This window comes from Brassica rapa, chromosome A08 (genome assembly GCF_000309985.2).
Source record: "Brassica rapa cultivar Chiifu-401-42 chromosome A08, CAAS_Brap_v3.01, whole genome shotgun sequence".
Lineage (NCBI taxonomy): Eukaryota > Viridiplantae > Streptophyta > Magnoliopsida > Brassicales > Brassicaceae > Brassica > Brassica rapa.
In genome coordinates this window covers 5188699-5212251 of record NC_024802.2, presented here as the reverse complement: position 1 = coordinate 5212251, position 23553 = coordinate 5188699, and the positions used below count along the sequence as shown (strand labels likewise).

Here is a 23553-nt window from a genome sequence, read left to right as displayed (position 1 = left end):
CCTATTCAAGTCTCCAAACACTCCAATTTTGTACTTGAGTTTTAATAAGATAGATAAGAAAACATGCAATTTTTACTGGAAAAAAGGAAGAAATATCAGCTATGCTGTTAAAACCGACAAAAGAAAAGTTTATTTATTTAATTTTCAAATCAATTATCTTTTTCATTCTTCAATGTATATGTTTCATAATCATTAAATATTTTTATGCTTTACTTTCTCTTTTTTAGATAATCAGATACTTATATTTCTGATTAATATTTTTAAATATTGTTTTTTTTACATAATCATATAAATATTTAAAATATTATTTAGCGCTTTGAAAAGTATAATATCCATATGTATCTATCTATACTATTATTTGTGAAGTAATTTTTACCAACGGAGCTCTCATGTTGAAAGTTAGAGCGTTTAATATCTATAATACCCTTAATAAATTATATATATAATTAATTATATAATCAAAAATGAATTTGTATTAATAATGTTAACTTTTTAAAAAATAAGATAATTCTTATATATTGTGTTGTTATCTTAAAAAAACGTTTTTGAATTATAAAATTTAAAAATCTATACTATTATTTGTGAAGTAATTTTTTGGAATCGAGCTCTCACGTTAAAAATTAGAGCGGTTAATATCTATACTACCCTTAATGAATTATATATATAATTAATCATATAATCAAAAACGAATTTTTATTAATAATATTAACTTTTTTTAAAATAAGATAATTCTTATATATTGTGTTGTTATCTTAAAACACGTTTTTCAATTATAAAATTTAAAAATAAAATATAAACAATTAATAAATTTTAATTAAAAATATATATTTAATTATTTTTTTTCATATATATATGTTTGATTTAATTTTTTGAAAACATAAATAATAAGTTATTATGCTGATTTTTTAATTAAAAAAAATTAATAAATATTTGTAAAACGATTAATCCCGCATATGCGGACAAGATATCTAGTATAAATAACAACAGTTAAATATCTTGTCTCTTGTCAAACAGTCTTTCACTCAATAGGAACTCATTTCATCTTGCTTTATACAAAAACGTCCCAAAACGATGGAACTATAAAATGCCAAACATGAGAAATATCCAAATGAACACTGGAAATGAGGGAGAGGACAATCTATTTTCGCCGCCTGATGTCTCTCTTCCTCCGCCTGCTTCCCTTTCCATCAATGCCAAAATATATTAACATATCAAATGGTATTATATTATTAACTTGTACCTACCTATACAGATAACGGAGATACTATACATATATTGCATTAGTACCTCGATGTTGCAGGGGAAATGCAGAGATTTGGTTGACGAACAATATATATCTGATCACCATAGCTGTCATCTTTATAGACATCCTGATTCCTATGCCATGTCCACAAGGCGTAAGTTGAATTCATGACCTGTATCAACACACTATAATCGCATCTTTCTCTCTTATAACAGCATCCATGTTTTGGATATTATAAAGCTTATGAATGAATATACCTCTAGGATTCCATGGCCGAAGCTGCTCTCTCTGAAGGCACTCCAATCAGGTTGTCTGTCCCAGCAAAACTTGCCTTTGGCAGGGCCAGAAGTAAAGTTTAGAGGGCATGATCCTCCAATCTCGGGGACGTTGTCTCCAGGGGAAGGACACTTCTCAGGATCATCTGCAAAGTCCACGTCAACTTTCTCTATGTTCCCACCATCTCCGATTGTTATATAAACAGCCCCACATGGGTCCAGCGTGTAGTTGTATATTCGGTTCATCCTCTCGTATGCATGTACCTTTAATAAAAGCAAACGCCACTTTTAGTCAAAGCATTATCAAATCTCTGTTTCACCGAGAGAATTTGGGAACGTAACATGTCCTGCAAAAATGATGTCGACACGATGTTGGTAAAGAAGCTCTTCCATTTCCTGCCTCATGCATTCGAACTCCTGGTAGTGTGAGGAGTAGCTGTTGTACCAAGGTGGATGCATTGTTGCGACCAGCCAAGGTGTCACTGAGCGATCAACTTTAGACAAATCTTCCTTTAGCCATGCATATTGTGCTCCTAAGATAAAATCATAAAACACATAACCATTCACTGAAATGAGATTTTGATCGATGTAGGGAATAAAGCATACATGTATTTTATGGGTTTACCAGTCTGATTGTAATCAACATATGCCCCCAACATAACAAAATGCACTCCTCCGGCATCAAAAGAATAGTAGAAGTTGCTGTTGGAGCCACTCTCAGTTGAAGGAACTGCAAACCTTTCAGAGTATGACTTAAAGGTGACCCCGGAAGCTTGAGGCTCAATCTCATGGTTGCCTTCAATGACCATCATTGGTACCTTGGAGGTCAGTGGCTCCATGAACCTGCAGAGAGTTGTTTAGAGTCCAACTTGTTAACCCACGTACAGTAAGGTTTATTTTTTTACCTTCCCCAGGCATCCCAGCGAGGTTGATAGGTCTCCCTAATAGGTGCATCTGGAAAGGAACATGAGAAGCAGGAAGCTCCTTTGCCGCCAGTTGTACGGTACTGGTTTGCATAGGTAAAGTCCCCAACAATAACAACCAGTGAAGGGTCGTTATCCATCAAATGGTCAATGGTGGTGGTCGTGTTGCTAGTAAGACCTAAATCCCCAACAAAGGCAATTCGGTGAGGATAAGAGTCTTTGCTAGGAAGTGGCAAAGTGTCAAAAGAAATCTCCTCGCTCATTGCAGGAACAGAGCTGTCTCCGCACCTGTAATAGTATTTGGTATCTGGCTCAAGACCTACAAAAATACTATAAATCACTTGTCTCAACTCTTATGTATGGCCAAAGCTGTCTTTTCTCGTTAGTACCATCGATGAGGACATGGTGTATGATGCCTGAAGTGTAGTTAAGGAGGCCATCAAAGGGATACAATTGGCTGTAAACTGTTGCATTTCCTTTCTTCTTTAGCGTATAGTTGCCTTTCTCCTTCCCATACCAAACCTCGCTCGAAACCAATGTAGCATCAAGCGGTTTCACATCTTTTCCAACCACAGCATCACCTGAAGAAGAATCAGAGACAAATTCAAAGCCTATATGTTTTAGAGACTCATGTGATTCCCAAAACAAAGTAACATTCAGCCAAAAGTATAGTAGTGTAGAGGACAAAACCAAAAGCCCAGAGATAAATGAACTATTGTATAAAGAGAGATATAACCCTTGTGTGAGTGATTCCCTGAACAAGTAATATTGGTAATTAATAAATTAAATGGAACTGAATATTAAAAAAAAGTCAGAAATTTACCAGTGACCCAAGAAACCCACATGGAGGAGGGAGTAGAAAGCGCTAGAGCAATCTGTTCTGGGAGATCGGAGCTGACATTGCTCTTCCTCAGCCTTGGATGATCGATGGGCAAGTCGTCACTGCCTCTGCGAAGAGACGGGTCGAATCGGCGAGTCGATGGCTTGAACGGGCCGTCTAAAGTCGTCGGGATCGATTCGCCGCCGGCGAGCAGCAACGGCATCGTGGTCACAGCGATCAGCATTAGTAAAGGTGTGGGGATGATGAATGATGTTGACGGAGCCGGAGACATGATTAGATAGATAGTCCACAGGGGTTGTCTCTTTGGTTTCAGTTCGGTCTACATGCGTGTAGAGAGTTTTCTGAGGGATACATATCAGAGCATTGACGACGACTAAGGCCAAATTTTGACTTCTTTTTTTATTTTGTCAACCTAAATTTTGACTTCTTTTAATTCTTTCTTTTCCTTTACCTCACGACTATGCGAAGTAATTTTTAGCAATTAGAGCGGTTAATATCTATAATACTTTTAATAAATTTTATATAAAATTAATTATATAATCAAAAATGAATTTTTATTAATAATATTATTTTTTTAAAAAAATAAAATAATTCTTATATATTGTATTGTTATCTTAAATCATATTTTTCAATTATAAAATTTAAAAATAAAATATAAAACAATTATAATAAATTCAGTACCTAAAGTCAATATTATCTTTAATAAATTTTAATTAAACATATATTATATTTAATTATATTTTGTCATATATATATCTTTGAATTTTTTTTTTGAAAACATAAATAATAAGTTATTATTCTAGTTTTTGAATTAATAAAAAATAAACTAATAAATATTTGTAAAATGAATTTTTTAAAATAAGATAATTCTTATATATTGTGCTGTTATCTTAAAAAATATTTTTCAATTTTAAAATTTAAAAATAAAATATAAAACAATTATAATAAATTCAGTGGTTAAAATCAATGTTATCTTTAATAAATTTTAATTAAACATATATATTTAATTATATTTTGTCATATATATATATATATCTTTGATTTTTTTTTTTAAACATAAATAATATGTTATTATTCTGGTTTTTGAACTAATAAAAAATAAACTAATAAATATTTGTAAAACGATTAAGCCCGCATATGAAAAGTAAGATAATTCTTATATATTGTGCAGTTATCTTAAAACATATTTTTCAATTATAAAATTTAAAAATAAAATATAAAACAATTATAATAAATTCAGTGGTTAAAGTCAATGTTATCTTTAATAAATTTTAGTTAAACATATATATTTAATTAGATTTTGTCATATATATATGTTTGATTTAATTTATTGAAAACATAAATAATAAGTTATTATTTTGGTTTTTGAATTAATAAAAAATAAACTAACAAATATTTTTTTTTAAATAACAAATAAATATTTGTAAAACGATTAAGCCCATATATGCGGGCAAGACACTTAGTTGATTATGTTCCACATTTTTAAGTCGTACATGTCACCATGAGTAACTTTTTTAAACAATGAATCCACGGTACCTGCGGATAATATTAAATATAATAATATAATTACTTTTATTATATATTAATTATTTTTTTATAAAAAATAATATAAATTATAAATTTGTATTTAAAACTATATAATTTAAAAAATATATATCTTCTATATTTTTACGAATTTTTACAATTATTTTTTTATTTTGTGGGTTGTTCGGTACCCGCGACTCAAATTTGGTCGATCCGCACACGCCACGCTTAAAATTGACTCAACCCACACCCGCATGCTGAATATTTTCAATCGGTCGACCCGCATCCACCACGTGGCGGATCAAATAGAGCAGAACCCGCGGGGTAATGATTCAGATTCTCGGAATTCAGAGAGCCCAAAATGAAAAGTTAGCTGAAAATAAAATGGTGCATGTCGGAGGATTCAAACTCCGGTTTAGGTGTTACGAACAACGACTACTGAACCACTACACTAAAGTTACATTTTGGAATAATATGGCACAGGGCCGGCTCTATCTCTCGTCTTGAAGTTAAATGTTCCTTGTCTATCGTTTGCAGATTTCAATTATTTAGGAGATGATTCTTATCAGAAATCACTTGATTATCGATCATATTGTTATCACATCTCCACTTGGGGATTGATCAGGTTGAGTCTAGAATCTATGTTGCTCTCTTGAAGCTGTTGTGCGCCTCTTTTCTCTTTGTCTTGACACTCTGATTCTGCTTTGTTGGATGTCTATGTTGTTTAGGCTGCCTACAAGGGATACACTCCTCTCATGGGGAATGACGGTACCACCATGTTTGCCCTTTTTTACTCCTTGGGTCCTGAATTTCATACTCATCTGTCTTTCAGTTGCCCTTTCTCTACGGTAATATGGTCACACTTCTCTAGTTGGATGTTCTCTACTCCACCTGATTCACTCGCCTCTGTTCCGCCTTTCATTGATCAGCCCCATATTTTCTCTTGCTCATGTGTTGTGTTAGTTATTAAGCTCTTGATGCATGTCATTGTTTATAACATTTGGAGAGAGAGGAACCATCGTATCTTCAGGCAAAATTCATATTTCATGTGGGGACCGAAATTCACACTCTCAAAGTCTGTTTAATTTGGAAAGTTAAAAAAACCTTAAATTTCCAGAGGTCTCAGATCTCTGCGAAAACACACGAATGCGAAAGAGAAATAGATAAAAAAATATCGATAGAAAATCGCACGAGGGATTTTTATTGAATAGTATGAACTGAGATACATAGTTTCACCAAAAATAGGATGAACAGAAAATTGTCAACAATGGAGAATCGCAGAAAAAAGCGGAGAAACGTTCTAAGTATCAAACTTGCTAGTCTAGCCACCTAAGTCATAAACTCTCCTAAAGCTAACAGAAATGTCCTAGGTCTAAATTTTCGGATCATTGCGCTCTTGGCTTCAACTTCCCTTATATATGTCTTTGAGGTCGGTCGCCCTTTCATCTTTTGCCCTCGGGCCCGAGTTTATCTCTTCTCAGAAGTATTCTATTTCTCCCGATCTTCGTAGTTATCCTTAGAAACTTGACATTTATATTTTTCTGCAAATAATAGATAACCATCATAGTAGTCGTGGGCTTATTCTCCTTAAAAATCGTAGGTGGACTTTTGGTCGCATTTTAGACCCTTTCGAGCCGTTTTCCGACTTAAGCGTTTTATGAATTATTTGAAAAATCATCTTTGGTACGACGTCGGTTACCGGAAAAACTTAAACCAATCGAATAGTTAACGCAGTTTTGGTGTTTAGTTAACTTGTTGTCGTTTTATACGACTGATTCAAACTTTCCCGAGAAAACTAGTCTTCACCGTTTTATCATAAAGTTTCAACGATAAATACAATCGAGACGAACCAAGAGACAGTTCAATTGAGACCGGAAGAAAGGAAGCTGGTCGCTGTAGTGAACCGTATTGGATTATCTGGGTCACCATATGGCAAGCTGGACGAGGACCGTCCCGCTTACCATATGCCGAGCCAGACATGTATTGTCCCACTCACCATATGGCAAGCTGGACACGGCGTCCCGCTCGCCATATGGCGGGTTGGACGTGATCGTCCCGCTCGTCATATGGCTAACCGAGTATGGACTGTCCCGCTTGACATATGGCAAGCTGGACATGGTCCATCCCACTTGCCGTATGGCAAGCCCGACGAGGATGCGGTTCTTTCGATATTTTGAAGATTTCTACTTTGGTACTTTTCCGAAGTTATTTCGAGAAAGTTCCTTATCAATCTTAGGCGTTGATTTCGAGATTACCGTTTTTGACCCCAACATTCCAAAGCTGCAATCATTAATGGAGTTGATCGCTCTATAAGGGATGGTCTCCAATCACTGCCTACATCCGCGAAAGGGTTAGTCTTGATGCTTTAGATGTACCTTTCCATTCGCTGTCTTTCTCCACCTTAGCTTTCTTTTTCTTTTTTTTTATTGCTTGTAACAACAACATTGTATCCTTTTTCAAAAAATGATAAGTTTAACATGTTACCAAAAAAAATGCACTCTTTGTAAACTAGCTCTCAATCACTTAATATGTTTTTCTCTTGTTTTAATTTCAAATAATTAAGAAAATGCCAAAACGTCCAAAACTAATAAGCACTTCTACCATAAATTACCAAGTAATCAGCTTTAAAAAGGAAATTGGATTGGATGTACATTTCAATTATTTGTCTTATCCTTGATGTTTACTCAACCTAAATGTGTTTGTATTGATAATCTTTTTTATGAAAAATAAAATGTCATTCTATTTCTCAAACTAAACGTAGTCTGAGTAATCAGACCGGAATATAATTACTAACAAAAAAAGATCCTAATGAAAAGATCGAGTGATTATGGTTAAGAAATCAGCAATCTAATTATTTCTCCGAGAAATATATGATATCTTGAAGTCATGTAATCTCCTTTTTAGTTTTTCTATCTCTTTCACTTTTGCCTAGAAAGTCGGCGATGTCTGAGGTTTTTTGATTATCGCTGTCAAATCTTTGCAGTCAATCATATAGTTCTGGCATGTCGAATGATAAAACATGTTTTCCATTGCCCAGCATAGCTCTTCTAACTCGGAATGCAATGTTGATTATCTTTTCAAAATCATCCACATCCACTAAAGATCAATGTGGAGCTTCAAGAACCATTCACCAAGAATGTATTCTCTAAGCGTAAGAATGAGTTGTTACTGTTGGTGTTTGGGTCAACCTATTAACTAATGCATTTGCCGCCAAGCATGCATTCTCCTTCTGCATATCTTATCATCTCAAGTGGGTTTGTGTCAATCCCTCTTAAAAGTTTATAATTCCTTACATTCTAAAGACATCAAATTATCCATGGATAAGGGTCTTTGTCCATTTTCGGATCTTCAATACTATTTTTCCTCTAAAAAATAATTTATATTAGTGTACATACTAGACACAGGGAATGTAGTCAAGCAAGTAAGTTCGCCTTAGCTCATTAAACCTCTGAGACACGAAAATCAAGAAGCTGCCACAAGCTTTGTCTCTTGACACCGGCGGTTCCCCTTGCCGCCGGCATTGACTCATCCTCCACTCTGCTTCCGCTTCTCTACATTACTCTTGCTCCATCCTCGTCACAAGCTTTAAAATCTCTCTCTCTCTGCAACATCTAGAATATGGTTATGTCCTTCGATATGTTCAGTTCTTCTCTACAGCCCTTGTCACCACTGCCTCCCTTCAACCCTCGGAGATCTCTCGACGGGTCCAGTCACTCGTGGTCTCACATCTCGTCGACAGAGCACCTACTGGCGTTACTGTTGGTCATCTTTCTCCCACTATCTATGCCGCTTCTCTCCGCCTCTCATCGCCAAGCCTCCTCTGTCTGTAGAATTGAAACCATCAGATCTGAACCCCACTCCATCATATATCTACTCCGGTCCTCCTCCGACCCTCTCTCTTCGACCTCGCCGCATCTCTCACCCCTCACCTCGTGGTTTTAAAACTAACCCGTCGGATTTGAGAGTAGACTTCATACGAAGTCTACACATTTGTAGACATTCATTTCAATCTGTTCATATAAAGTCAGACTTGATCAATTGCAAAAATAACCTCTTTAAAAAACTCAAAAAATGTAGACTGCATATGAAGTCTACTCTGGAAAGTCAAATCATGAGTGAATTATGGTCAACTGCAGAAACTAACATTTTTAAAGTGTAGAGACTGAAAAGGAAGTCTACTTGTATAAAATCACAAATTTTTTCAAATACAGAAAGTTGTGAATTTTGCAATTGGAAAAATTAACCTAAAGAGTAGACCTATTTAATAGTTTACATTCATAAACTGAAAAGCATGTGTACAATTATGTAGACAGAATATGAAGTTTACGTAGAAAAATCTAACCTATACTAAAAGGGTTATATGAGGAGTAGAGAGTGTGTCCACGTAGGACAATTAAATCATCCAATCAGAAGACCTTTTTGTGACACGTCAGATTAATAATGTGTCAAAAAAAATTGGAATTACACAGAGAAGAAACGAGGGTCGTCTTCCCTCTGTCTCCGCTTACTTTTACCTTCTGAAACAGCTTGAGTAAAGAGTTCGTGTTTAATCTCTTTGATTCGTCCATTCACTACTCCGTCTCTCTCTCTCCCTCTCTCTGTTTTCCCCCTGTTTTCTATTTTGTTGAACCCAAATTGATTGAGAAGATGGGGAGAGGAAAAATAGAGATAAAGAAGATTGAGAATGTGAACAGTCCTCAAGTCACTTTCTCCAAGAGACGTAACAGGTTGATAAAAAAGGCGAACGAGCTTTCGTTTCTCTGTGAGGTCGATGTCATCGTCTTCTCCAACACTGTCAAGGTTTACTATTTCTCCAGCGGAAGGTAAAAAGGATGAGTCTTTTGTTGTTTTGGGTTCATTTGAGATTCATATAAAGGTTAGTTTTATGAGTTTATGTGTCTAAAGAAACCGATTGAAAACAGAGCAGTGTTGTCTACCAGTGATAGGGTTGATGGTGAAGGGTTTGTTCTGGGTTTTGTGTTTAAGGACTCGAGATTGTGTCTGCGTGGATTTGGTTTTGTCTGAGAAAGATCTGAGATTAGTAGTAGACTGTAGAGATTGAGGATGAAGAATCAATCTTTAGACGCTTTTGGTGATATGGTTGAAACGAATTAAAGGAGAGTTTTTTGTTTGTTTCGAATGTGTTCATGGAGCACATTCTATCTAAGTATGAATACAACTGCCAAGACTGAACAACAACTTCTACTTTGAATTGGGTCTCCTGATTGGTTCGATTGGCTTTAGGCATGGTGTAACTTCGTTTACACCCCTGAAAGGACTTATTATTCAAGGTCCCATCTTCATCAGCTTTTTCTTCGCTGTAAGATTAGTTTGCTCTCAGTTGACTCTCATCTTTGTTTTTCTATGCGTTCAATGATTGATGTTTTTGTCTACATGCAGATCAGGAACATGGCCGAGAAAGTACCATCGTTTAAAACCGGTGGAACTCTTTGGTTTACTGATCTCACCACTGCAGATACTACATATATCTTGCCACTTCTCACCGCCATCACTTTCATAATTATGGTGGAGGTAGTAGGAGCTCTTTACAAGTCCTTATCTTCAGACCTAATATATATTGAAAGCAAGTCTTGTATTGTTTTTTGTCTGTAGTCCAACATGCAAGAAGGTATGGAAGGGAATCCAGTAGCTGGAACTATGAAGAAATTCTCAAGAATCATTGCCTTTCTCTCTATTCCAATTCTGATGGGCATTGAGAAGGTAACGATTACTCTCCCACTGTTCACTATTTGATGTTGATAATAAGCAATGAGTTTTTTATTTGGGCAGGGATTGTTCTGTTACTGGCTCACTTCCAACCTGTTTACTCTTGGGTATGGATTAGGCAAGTCCCCTCCCCTCTCTCTTTCCCACAGAGTCTTGAGACGTGAGATAAAAGAGTTTTGATGTGACATATTGTGTATATAATGTATGCAGCACTAAGACGTCCTGATGTGAGGAAGCTCTTGAATCTCCCGGATGCTGTCACATCTTCTTCTAGCGGGCAGCCAAAGCCGCCTTCGCCTATTCCATTTTCCTTTGAGCAGCCAAAAGACCAAAGTGTTGTTGTTCATGAAGATCCTCCTTTGTCCTCCTCCAAAGATCCTTCTATGTCTTCCTCTGAGTCATCTTCGAGTGTTCCAGGGAGAAGAATCTCAAAGAGTTCAGTGCTGAATCAGAGAATCAGAACTCTGGAGAGACAACTCAAGGACCAAAAGAAGAAGAAGTGAGAGACTCTTTTTTTTCATGTTCAGGTTGTTTTGCTAGAAAACTGGCTGAGATACTATAGACGGAAGGGATTAAAGTATCATCGGGAATTTAAGGTTTTGAATATTGAAGGCAACAATCAAGTCATATGGATCTCACTCTGAAGTATTCATCTTATATACATTCAGAACTCATTACTTACATCACATGTATGTGTTACTCGAACAGCCCGCAACTAGAGATATACGGATGATTGGAAATGATACGTACTTTGTAAAGTATGGCTAATACTTGCATTCATTTTACCTGTGCATTACTGACTGTAGAGCTGACGACAACTGATGCCGCCATTTCAACTTGCAATCATATAGCTGCGCGTTTGTTCCATATCTTTGATGGTGCCACGAACTTTGCTACAATAACAAAAGGATAAAACTATTACTAATGACCCTCATCTTAAGAACAATATGGTATTCCTCATGACATTACCTCTGCTGTTTGACAGTCAATTCTTCTTCCTCCATCACTGCTATTTTATATTGTAAACAGTCATATGAGGAGTATCTAATATATAGTCAATTATTCTTCCTCTGCAGAATTCAGATAATGATGCAGCTTAGTTTAAAATATGAAAAACTCTATCGCCATCTGTAGCAAATAGCAATACATAATATATACTCTATAGAAATTAAACATACAAGTAAAAAAAATGTCCATATGCGATTTAACACCATCAATCAAAATATGTCAAATCAACATTATAATTTAATATCTTAAAAATGTCAAAAAATTTCAAAAAAAAAGAATTATTTAGAAATAAAATATATCTCATATAAAACAAGGTAATCAAACAAAAGAAAGAATATTAAAAATTGACTTGAGATCTATAAATTGTTTTATAAAATTAACATAAACCCTTTACTAACAAAAATAATAAATTCCCAAAAATGCAATATTTTCTAAAAAAATATGATTTCCCAACACTTTAAACTATTAGCTACAAACATTTCCTTAAGTTGAGGCTATATGACTAGGGACGTTTTCACATAGAATTTAAAATTATCAATAAAAAATATATAATCAGTATCTATTAAAAATTTTAAAATATCAAAATTTCAAAAATGAAAATTAATAAAAAAAATTGTAATTATGTATCAATATAATAAGGTACATTAACAAATAAAAAATCCTTGAAATAAATTCACTTAATATAACAATATTTTTTAAACTATATATACTACAAATTTGAAAATTCATGATGTAATATAATTAACAGAATATATGTCTTAAAATGCTGAAGAATATAGACTACATGAACTGAAAACATATATGATTTTAAAACTTGAGGCTATATTCTATTAAAAGTATTTATATATAATTTTAAATCAACAATATTCCATTAAATAGTTAAACTAATAAACGTTTTTTGAAAAAATAATTTAAATATCAATTTAGCTAATGGAGGACATGATGGATAAGTTTAGAGGTTCTATATATTCGAAGATCAATTTAGGAGTGGCTACCATGGAGTGAGGATGGATACAACTCATATTAATAAAACATGTTTTAAAATTCATATAGATTACAGATAATATTTTATTCAGTAATGTTGTTTGCTGACTTATTAAATATTCTAAAGTATCATATGGTATTTGGTTTAGGATCCGACTTTTAGAAAATTGTTTTTCCAAAAATTAAGTTGCTTGAAAGACACAATACATAAATATGATCTTTCAACTCTTTTCAATTGCACATACTTAATATTTTTAAATGTATGAAAGTTATTTAAACGTAAATTTAAAAGACATAATCCGCGCGTAGCGCGGAGAAAAAATCTAGTATATTTAAAGTGAATTTGTGTATTATTAATTTAAGTTTTTCAAGATTTTTTGTTTGACGGTGTGTGTGTTAATTAATCCTAATGATCTTGAGCGATTTTGAAAAGAAAATCTGTTATAATTATGAAACTATCAAAATTTTGATTTAACTATGTTGTTAGTTAATACGTGTAAACGTATTTGTAAGTCTACAATTATAATTTTATCAAACATTCAATATTTATTCTCTAATTATGTAAATTTTCCAAGCTAAACATGTGTTAGTATTATGTGTTGAACTTATGAGTTGTCTTACTGCTTTCAATGTTGTCTTATGTGTTGAATCTATGAGTTGTCTTATGTGTGGAATTTATGAATTGTATTGTTGTTTTGGATGTTGTCTTATGTGATAAACTGATGTTAATTTGTAGGTCTTACTTTTTATATCTTGGAGTTTTATATTACACATTTGATTTCTGTTGTGTAGACTTACATATTAGTCTGCTTGACAGAAAGTAGACTTCTTTAGTAGTCTTATGTAAAAGAAGACTCATATGTGAGTCTCTGTGTTGTCTTGGAGTTGAAGTATTTGTTCAATGTGTTGAAAATCTCTTAAAGAAGACTAATACTAATGCAAAGGATGATGTCTTGAAAATCTCTAAAAGAAAACAAAGGATGATGTCTTGATGATACTTTGTATAGATTTTCTTCTTCTCACATGTGTGTTAGTTATTGTTTAAGTTTATGGTGGTTTTAATTGTTTGGTTGATTATAGAGTATCTTTGAAAAATAAATAGTTAACAAAAATTAATAATATCATACAAGTGAAACACAACTAAAAATGAATACAATGTTTATAGATTATGCATCAAAGAATTATCTACAAATTAATATATTATAATGATAAATGATTACAAAGCAATTAATTAAAAAGTTCAAGAGTGTTTTTGACTATTCATAATCTCGGTGCTTTAAATGAAATCTTAGAAAAGAGTACCTGAAAAATAAGATAAAATTATGAGAAAAAAATAAGATATAAAATTTAAATCATATTTTAGTAGACTTCTTATAATGTATACTTAATGTTTATGGTTTAGTAGACTTTAGTCGAAGTCTACTAACCTTAATTTTATAGTAGACTTTATTGTTTTTCCACACTAACAGAAAATTTTAAAATGTAAATTTAGAAAATCTGAAAATAGTTTGTTCTCGCAAAGATTTCAAAATAGTCTTTTAACCTAAAATAGTAGCAAAGTAAAAACATAAAGTTTGAATCTATAAATTTCGTTCAATATAAACACAAAAATTCATATTTAAAATGAATAGATGTAAATCTTACATTTTTGGGAAGATGATTTGACAATATTGGAAGAGAATACCTGCAAATAAGATACAATTATGAGAAAAATATATATAAGATAAAAATGGAGAATTGCCACTAATAACACTTTTCAACTTTACACTAACCAATTTTACCATTAAAATTTTAATAGGTAATGTAACATTATATCCTTATCTACTCAAACATAAACATATGTCTTCTCCAACAAGAATTTTAAAAATCTCCAAATAGATCGACGGCTTCAACGAGAGATTCGACGATTCCGGCGAGATTTGATGACTCCAGCGATTACCCCGGCGAGATTTGACGATTCCGACGACGTTGACGTCCGACGAGATTTGGCGAAGACTACAAGCTCAAACGAACATAACAATATCTCTTCACGAACGCATAAAAAAGGTCAGAGGATAATAGATAGTGATTTTTGTCTCTTTTCTGTAATTTTTGCCTGGTTTCTCAAGATCGATCGGTTTTTGGGAAGGAGACAAAAATTTTCTCATGAAATGTTCAAATCTCAGATTTATAAAACCTTATAAATTTTTATCGATGAAGAACATAGTGTTATGTTTTTTTTTTTTTGATATATCTTGTTGATCATTCCTTCTCTAATCCCCATGTTCTTATAATTAGAATTATGACGATCGAATTGTGTTCTATACGTGGAGAATGGAAACTAATAAATGGAATTCATTGGGATTTCATAGTCGATGATGAAAGGGGATCTTCTATTAGTATGATTTTTGAAGATATCAGCTACAATGATTTGATTGGGGTTGTTTTAGAAGATTTTGGAATCGATGTCTCACCTTCCAAGTTAAACAGTATAAATCTTAGCTATGTCTCATCTTCAAAGTTAAACTTTAGTTCAAAGAGCTTCCTCTGGTATTTATTAGGAATGATTGTCAAGTAACATCATATCTGAACAAACTTCAAGAGAATGGAGGCATTCATCTATGTGTAACAATTAAGGTAACAATATCGAACTCCTTGTTAAGGTTTTCGTTTATGATAGTTATCAGTTAGTTATTTTACAAGATAGTATGTAGTACTCAAGATTTGCTTATTGCTGGAAGTATGCCATAGCAATACTTATTACAACTTTTACATTTATAAAACCTTATAAATATAATGATGTCATTTGGAGATTCACTATTAGCTTTATGTTTTTTGTTAATGTTTCAGAGAAGAACTCATTTATCATCAAGGATTGTGTCAAATACGATTCAGACATGAGATGAAGTTTTAATTACTCATGATTTGCATATTGCTGGAAATAGTAACCCCCTTGAGGTATTTATTACAACTTTTATATTTATAAGGCCTTATTAAAGAAACTGTAAAACAATATATATATTTAGCCTTATGTTTTTATGTTTTCAGAGAGAAACACAATGTTCAAGAAGATTGGAGTTGCAGAAAGAGAGCGAAGATACGTGTTTTTATATGTAATATATATGTTCTTGACACATATAAGAGAAACAAAACACATGTCTTTCTGTAATATATATGTGTAACACGTGTTCTTATAAGTGATTGTAAGTTGTAAATCATTTGTACTTTACATTTACTCTAGTTTCTTTTTTAAAAAAATTAGTAACAAGCATCTTCATGTATTTATATCACCGATTTTACTTTTTAAACTTTTTATCATTAATTTTCATAATGCTTTCTAAAATCTTATTATAAGATATATAAGGGGTTATAAGTTATTTATCAGCCTTTACATATCATTTTTTGTGTTTAAATTTCATCTATGAGTTTATATAATACTTTATAAACTAGTATATCTGAGTTTTACGAAGGTTTATAAGTGATGTTTAATAAATTCTAATACATTATTGTTTATGAATCCATAGATAATGCTTATAATTGTTTTAATCATCTCTTGCGAATAATTATTTATAGGCGATGTAATCTGTAAACAAATTATTTAGAAACAATAATTTTAAGCTTTATACATTAAAATTTACAAGGCCTTATAAAATATATTAAATTTTATACCCTTATATCAAAGTTTTGGAGTAGTGAATGTTGGAGTTATTTAAAATGATCTATACACTTTTGTAACTGATAATAAATTATTTAACAACCTTTACAAAAGTATTTTTTAGCACTTAAAAAATGATTTATAAGGACTTATACATTTTATAAACTCTTACATTACAAGCTCTTATAAAATGATGATTTATGAACTCTTGTAACTGATTTATATACGAAGCATTATAAAACTTTATAAAAGGATTTGTGGACTCTTGTAATTAAATTATAAAATTTTATAAAACCTTATAAGTGACTAATAAACTTTATAAATAGTTTATAATTTTATAAATGAATTTAGACTCTTATAAACGGTACATATATCTCTTATAATGATTACTTATAAACTCTTATAAATGATATACTTGTTATACCGATTATGAACTTTTATAAACAAAAATTATAAACCAATTTTTAAAATCTATTTGCTCTAGTTTCTATAAATTATTATTTGTTTTTAACCAATTTATATACCGATTATGAACTTTTATAAACGTTTTATAAACCCTTATAAATTATTTACATACCTTTATAATTAAACTTTATAAATTATTTTACAAACCTTATAAATTGTCTTGTAAGCCTTTCTTGGTTATAGACTCTTATAAATGATTTAAAAATCTTCTAACTGATTTCTTTTATAAATATTTATAAACGGTTTATAGACTTTATAAACTTCTTTATAAGCCTTTATAAATGGTTTATATACTCTTACAAATAATTTATAAACATTTATAAATGATTTACAAACTTTATAGATGATTTACAAACTTCATAAACTGTTTTTTATAAACTTTATAAAATATTTACAAACTCTTATAAATTCTTATTGATTACTTACATATTCTTGTAAACCTTATAAATTGTTTTATAAGCCTTTCTAAATGGTTATAGATTCTTATGAATGATTTAGGGATTTTCTAATTGATTCGTAAACCTATATAAACCTTATAAATTGTATAGACTTTAACGTTTTCATAAGCATTTATAAATTATTTATATACTTTACAAATTGTTTTATAAGTCTTTATAAATTGTTTATAAGATTATCTAGAACCTAATCAGACAACATTCATCCTTTAGTTGCAACACAGACTAGAAGACTGTAAATTGTGTAAAGATACTAACTCAGCAAAAAAAAATCAGAGGGCAGGTTGGATTTTATCCTTTGAAGGAAATTCAATACGGCCACAGAGACGCCAGCAAGCTCCTGTGTGGAATAGAGACTTCTCAAAGACCCAAATGTCACGTACAAGCACCTGCAGAAGCAACAAACTTGTAACTCACTTGAAGTTTTTAAGAAACTCAATTCTAGGAGAAAAACTATGGTTTGCCTTTCAATGTAGAAAGACTAGATTATACTTGGGAGTTTAAGAAATGATTACTAGTGAAAGAAATGGAGACATGTTGACTCTTGGCATTAGAAACAGCATTTCTCAAAACATATAAGTAAAAAAGGTAAGTCTATTGCCAAACTTACATTCGTGACCACGGGATTTTCTCATGAAGTAAATAAGGTTCTAAACAAATCCATGGCTTACCATCGACACTCTAACAACACCCTGCACTCGTAGATAGTTGATGTGAGACATCAAATCATAGGAAACATCTGACATATGAGACAAAAATGCAAGAAAGAGCAACTGAAACTGAGTTATTTAACTCACTGTTTTCTACAGCTGAGGTGGAGCCTTCACTTGCGTCTTTATCACTGCTAAAGGGAACAGACTCTGCAATCTAAGACGCAAGAAGAAACAAAAAAATGTTAATGATTGGTCAATAAGACTTAAGAAAAAAACAAGAGCAGATGATGAATATGCTGATTACCATTGTAGATCGAAGCAAATATGTGCTGGCAGGGTTGTGGCTCTCATATAAGCTTGAACACATGCTTCTTCCATGAGTGTCGGGAACTGAACATGTCAATTACACTACTAAATAACTCAAAAACATCAAGTCAGAGTTAAACTAGTGGAGAAATGAGATTTGGATTCACTACCATGTGAAAGAAAAGAATAAAAGCTGATCCAACGCCCCAATTTGAAATCATCTCCAACTTGAGTAAAAGAGTACTAATTTCCACTCCGAAAGCTGGAAACAAATGATAGAAGCCGATAAAATGGATTATTTTTAAGCTGTCGCAGCAATTAAAACAGGATGCAGAAATTCATAATTCAACTTCACGCATTTTTTTCCTAAAACTTAGATTTACAAAAGGTTATAAATTTTCAAAAACTCAATGTTCACTAACGAAACTCTTTCTCTTAGATCCGATTATTAATAGGTAACTCTTTCTCTTAGATTGAAACAACAAAATCTGAGAAAATTACTTACAACTTGTGATTCTTTCTGAGGATTCAACGTTTTGAGGTTTTGAGTCTCGATCTCGTTGCCGTCAACGTCGCTCGATCTCGTCGCCATCGCCGTCGCGTTTCCGTCGCCGTCGCATTTCCGTCACCGTCGCTCGATCTCGTCTGTCAAAGCTTTCTCTCGAGAAAGAAAGAGATAGAAAATAAGTTTAGAATTGTGAGAGGGTTATTTTTGTATTTTTTTCTATTAATAATTTAGATATTTCTGAAAATATCTTCCTTCTATGTGTATATATGAAAAGTGGTACCAAAGAAAGTATAAAAGTAAAATTTTCCCGATAAAAATTAAAATCATATATGCAACTTGACTTATAATATTTATTTCTAGTTGATTAAGGGGGGGGGGGGGGGGGGGGGGCTTATTTTATTTGGGGTTTTGAGAAGGTTTTGGAGATTTTAAGTTTGGAGGGTTTTGTTGAATTCAAGGATTTATATTGAGATTTAGAAAGGGGATTTGGTAGGATTTAACTAATGAAAAGATAATCTAAAACCCTCCTTATCAAAGCAACGAATATCATATATGTATATTTCAATGATTATCAATATCAAAACTAACATATAATAGATAAGCTGGAAAGATATTTTTTTAGAAAGAAAATCTCAAGCATGTTACAAAAGAGCACAAAATTAACCGATTTGGATAAAAATATATATATACCAAGCTAGTCGCATCTGTAAAAAAACATGTATATCTATCAACATTCTTTAGATCTTTTAACTAACATACCAAGTTGATCCCTATGATTATGAGTTGTTCATCAATTGGTAAGTCCTCCAAATATAAGCAACACGCATAGTACCAAAAAAATATCTTCTTTTGGTTTGTAGAATAATACATATAGCATGATCCTAATCTTTCTGTTTCCTTCATTTTTTGGCTCTTGTATCTCCATCATCTCTTTTGGTGAGACAGAAAATACGCCAGATGTTTTGGATCTTCAGCTGAAGTCTAGTCCCAGGGGCGGTCTCTAATAGGGTGTGGCATGTGCCTCACCCTAATTTTTTTTCACTAGTAGAAAAATCTGATATAGGCACGGAAGTTTTCGTGTCTAAGACCTCTTTTTCGTGACTATATGCTGATATAGACACGAAAAGTCACAAAAAAAAACCGTGTCTATACGATCGTGACCATTTTTCCTCCTGACATTTCGTGACTAATTCAGTCACAGCGTAAACACGGTAAAAGAACGTGACTAAATAATTGTTAGTCACGATATTATCAGTGACTAATACGTGACTATTATTTAAAAAAAATTAAAAAAAAAATTATATAAATTTTTAATTAGTTAATTATAAAATGAAATACAAAGTATAAATACATGTATATATACTTATGTGAATATACATGTATTATATAAATATAAAAATACATCTCTAAATCTACACTTCCCGGCCACCACAGGTGACCGTCTCCGGCGGCATCTTCCTCTTCTTCTTTCTCTTTCTCTTCTTCTTCTTCTTCTTCCTCTTTCTTTTCTTCTTTCTCTTCTTCTTCCTCCTTCCTCTTCTACAAAATATACATAAAAACTGTGAAGTCAAAAATCAAATCTCGAATCCGAAATCAAAATTGTATAAACGACTACACCGCTTAGATTACCGTAATGGAGTTAATGCCGACGCTGTTGTATCTGAGGAGAACACGCTTGCCTCCTCCGTCTTCGAGCTACCTCCTCCCCCGCAAGCTTCGATGGCGTGTTCCGATGGCCGTGTCAATGACCTTCGCAAGCTCTTCCGGCATCACCACGTCCTGCACAAAAACTGATTCAAACTCAGTAAAATACAATGAGGAAGAAATACATAGAGGGGTTATTGATTATTGAATTAGTTATTAGAAGTTGAAAGAACCAAAAAACAGACAAGCAAATGACCCGAGAGGGAGAGAGAGAGACATGGGAAGAAGAAAGAACACACGTGAGAAGACAGGAAGAAACACAATTAAAGATATCTGGACCGTTAGATTATTTCAATCAATGGTTAGGATGGCAATCCATCACCTAATGGATTGACCAATAAGAAATAAGAAGGGCATTGAAATGAAAGAAAGAAAAGAAAGAGTAAACACTTTAAACATGTGACGTGTTTGATTCTCGAGCAATGGATTGAAAAGAAGAAAGAAATAAAAGAAAGAGTAATACTTTTTTTCTTTGAGAGAACAAGTAATACTTTCCTATTAGTTGTATTTGTAAAACTATAAATATCTAAATAAAAGAATTTATTGATTGGATTTGTTTTATATTTATTAGAGAATTTAAATACTACAAAATTTAAGGTTTAAGGATTATGTTTATAAGCTAGGGTTTGAGTTTTGAAAATAGGGTTTGAGTTTTAGAATTTAGTCATGATGTGGATTTGGCTAAAGTTTCAAAAAAATGTTTCAATGGATATGATTCTAAATATTTGTATATATAATCATGATTATATATTGATGTTAATCTTAAATTGTTTAAACTTTAATATTTAAACTTTGTGATTTAAGATTTGAGGTTTGGAGGGTTTGGGGTTAAGTATAAAGTTTTTTTTTGAAATGGGGGTTATAAGTTGAAAATTTATATTTGCAACTTTTAAAAGAGTTAGATTTTAGTTTTTGGTTATGTCATAATAGTTTGATTTCTTTTTTTTGTTTCTTTCTCACTAGTTAGATTTCTTATAATTAGGGTTATAGTTTATAATTTGTATTTAGGGTTTAGGGTTTCATTTAACATCAACCTGGTCACGTTTCAGTTTGTGTCTATTTAGTGACTAAAATCACAGCTATACCCATTTTTTAATTATAGTCCTCACAAAACGTGACTATTTTTAGTCACAATAAACTAACTTGACAAAAACGTATCTTATTAGCCACGAAATTGACACGATTTGTCACGTTTACAGTTTTTGTGACTAACTATGACTATTCTGTGACTAAGTAGAAAAAAGACACGATCCTATCGTGACTAGACCGTGTCTATATCACAATTTTCTACTAGTGTTTGTTCATTGACATCTAGTGTTAAATTTAATTAAGTACACTTATATTAAGCTTTTAGTTATAGAAATGGTTAAGTGCCCCATACAAAAAACCATCTTGGATCCGCCCCTGTCTAGTCCATTTAAGAATAAATTTAAGTTAGCAATATGCATTCCAAGTAGTTCGAACATTGGGATCACAAGCAAAGATCTGAAAGTGAAGAGGATAACTCCTAGCCATTAACAGTTGGCGATCAGAGGAGATGAGGAGCTTGACGCTAATGGTAATAGCTATCCAATATAATTTGTTGCAAAAATATTAATTTAAACTTAATTTTTATAAATAAACAAACACATTTTTGATATACTTAAGATAATTTTATTTTTAAAATAATATAAATAAATATTATAAGTAAATCTAAATAAAATATCAATGAGGAAGTTACTGAATAATTTTGATTCATTGAGATTACATATATAATTGACTATTGTGAAATTAAAGGTGGAGTAGAGCTTGATCCACGCGCACGCAGGTATTCGTTATTTTATTTTTGTAAATTAATATTTTTTTTTTTTATGATTAGTGTTATATATTTTAGATGTGTTGTCATATAATTAATTGTATTCAAAATATCGGATAATATAGTTTTTGTGATACAAATATTCCAAACCCATTTCAGATACAGTGGTTATTTGAATCGAACCATCTAAACCTGAGAGTATCCAAAATAAGTATATTACCCGATCTTTTGAATACAATTAATTATATGTTTGGATAAATTAAATGAAATAGAAAAAAAATATTTAATAAAATAGTTATATGATTTGATGTATTGCTAAACTAAAATAGTTAATAAAGTAGTTAAGATGAATGAAAATAAAGAAAAAAAATATAATAAATCTGTTAAAAATAAGGTTAATTTTATTTAAAAAGACACTACTTTTTGTATTGTTATCCATGTTTCCAAACATTATACTCTTTTTTATATTACTATTTATGTTTCCAAACAATTCTCAAATGTACTTTAGTTTTAATAATATAGCTACTACATGTATGAACAAATAACCTTTTTTGAAAAACTATACATATTGAGCTACTCATCATATAACCCCTAAATTATAACAAAATTAATTAAAATTTATATTTATATTTATATATACATATATTGTTTTTTTAATCACAAGGTAGATCATAAAAAATATAGACTATAAATTTTAATGTGTATATAATATACACACATATATACAGGCCTAGTCCATCATGTTTAACGCCCAAAACCCAAAAACTTATAAATATATTTTGTGTTTAAATGTAACATGTAAGGATCAAATCCACTGCCACTCACCATGTTAAAAATTGTTTCTAGCACTACACCACAATCAATTATTGTGGGAACCGAAATTCGCACTGTCGATTTCCGTTTAAATAAGGAAACTAAGAAAACCCTAGTTTCCCAGAGGACCCGGATATCTGTTAATTACCACACGTCAAGCAATCAGAACACGAGAATAACAACGATAAAAATAAGAAATCGAAAAGAGAGCAAAGTAGATCTTATTCCGAATCTGCATATGAGCGTTACAACAAGGTATAAGCCTGGGCTCGAGAGCTGTCGGCGAGATTCCTAGTTCTAGCAACCCTAAGACGGCTAAACCTAATTGAGTCGCAGCTCGAAATAACAAAAACGGAAAGTTGCCTAAATCACTCTAAGTGCTAAGTTTTCTCTGAAAAAGTTCTCTCCCTCTGCTCCTCGCCTAGGACTCCTTATATACTAGCTCCAGGGTCGGTTTACGCTTTTACTCTTCTGCCCTTAAACCGTCATATAAAAATGGAGATATCCATTTTTCCCGATCTTCACAATTATCTTCAAAACTTCCGTATTTATCCGCGGAAACTTGACATTTATCCTTCCTCGTGGGCCAAGCGCGAACCATGCTTGGTTCACGGGCTTTGTTTAAGAAAACTCGTATGATGGGCCTCGAGTCGTGTTTTAGGTCCCTTTGGGCCGTCTTCCGACTCGACACGTTT

The 23553-nt window shown here is 32.2% G+C and overlaps 3 protein-coding genes and 2 long non-coding RNA genes across 8 annotated transcripts in view; 1 reads left to right on the top strand and 4 right to left on the bottom strand.

The window, feature by feature from the left end:
• The window catches only part of LOC103833097, a 1138500-nt gene that overhangs the window by 60339 nt on the left and 1054608 nt on the right, over positions 1-23553 (bottom strand). The window lies entirely within an intron of this gene.
• Positions 928-3683, bottom strand: LOC103833403 (purple acid phosphatase 23). Its single transcript, XM_009109489.3, has 8 exons — positions 3265-3683; positions 2831-3022; positions 2424-2760; positions 2144-2361; positions 1861-2051; positions 1501-1782; positions 1288-1415; positions 928-1180 (listed from the first exon to the last, which is right to left on the bottom strand). The coding sequence occupies exons 1-8, from the start codon at positions 3551-3553 to the stop codon at positions 1078-1080; spliced, it is 1740 nt and encodes a 579-aa protein (XP_009107737.1). The 5' UTR covers positions 3554-3683; the 3' UTR covers positions 928-1077.
• Positions 9290-11219, top strand: LOC103833404 (mitochondrial inner membrane protein OXA1-like). Its single transcript, XM_018653658.2, has 6 exons — positions 9290-9629; positions 10051-10126; positions 10207-10338; positions 10420-10527; positions 10597-10651; positions 10744-11219. Exons 1-6 carry the CDS (start codon positions 9454-9456, stop codon positions 11034-11036), a joined length of 840 nt encoding a protein of 279 aa, XP_018509174.1. The 5' UTR covers positions 9290-9453; the 3' UTR covers positions 11037-11219.
• On the bottom strand, positions 11044-18901 carry LOC103833405. The gene is made up of 6 exons (XR_004449973.1): positions 18544-18901; positions 18209-18300; positions 18037-18122; positions 17873-17946; positions 17690-17771; positions 11044-17468 (listed from the first exon to the last, which is right to left on the bottom strand). It is a non-coding gene; the product is annotated as an uncharacterized LOC103833405 (long non-coding RNA).
• LOC103833406 lies at positions 19831-23056 on the bottom strand. The gene is made up of 2 exons (XR_626188.3): positions 20176-23056; positions 19831-20085 (listed from the first exon to the last, which is right to left on the bottom strand). It is a non-coding gene; the product is annotated as an uncharacterized LOC103833406 (long non-coding RNA).

Excerpts from the sequence above, each read along its gene's own strand:
- LOC103833403 (XM_009109489.3), bottom strand. The coding sequence starts at position 3,553 with ATGTCTCCGGCTCCGTCAACATCATTCATCATCCCCACACCTTTACTA. Across the intron at positions 2,761-2,830 it reads ACACCATGTCCTCATCGATG|GTCTTGAGCCAGATACCAAA; the intron begins GTACTAACGAGA and ends GTATTTTTGTAG. Across the intron at positions 2,052-2,143 it reads TGTTGATTACAATCAGACTG|GAGCACAATATGCATGGCTA; the intron begins GTAAACCCATAA and ends ATTTTATCTTAG.
- LOC103833404 (XM_018653658.2), top strand. The coding sequence starts at position 9,454 with ATGGGGAGAGGAAAAATAGAGATAAAGAAGATTGAGAATGTGAACAGT. Across the intron at positions 9,630-10,050 it reads TACTATTTCTCCAGCGGAAG|GCATGGTGTAACTTCGTTTA; the intron begins GTAAAAAGGATG and ends GATTGGCTTTAG. Across the intron at positions 10,127-10,206 it reads TCATCAGCTTTTTCTTCGCT|ATCAGGAACATGGCCGAGAA; the intron begins GTAAGATTAGTT and ends GTCTACATGCAG.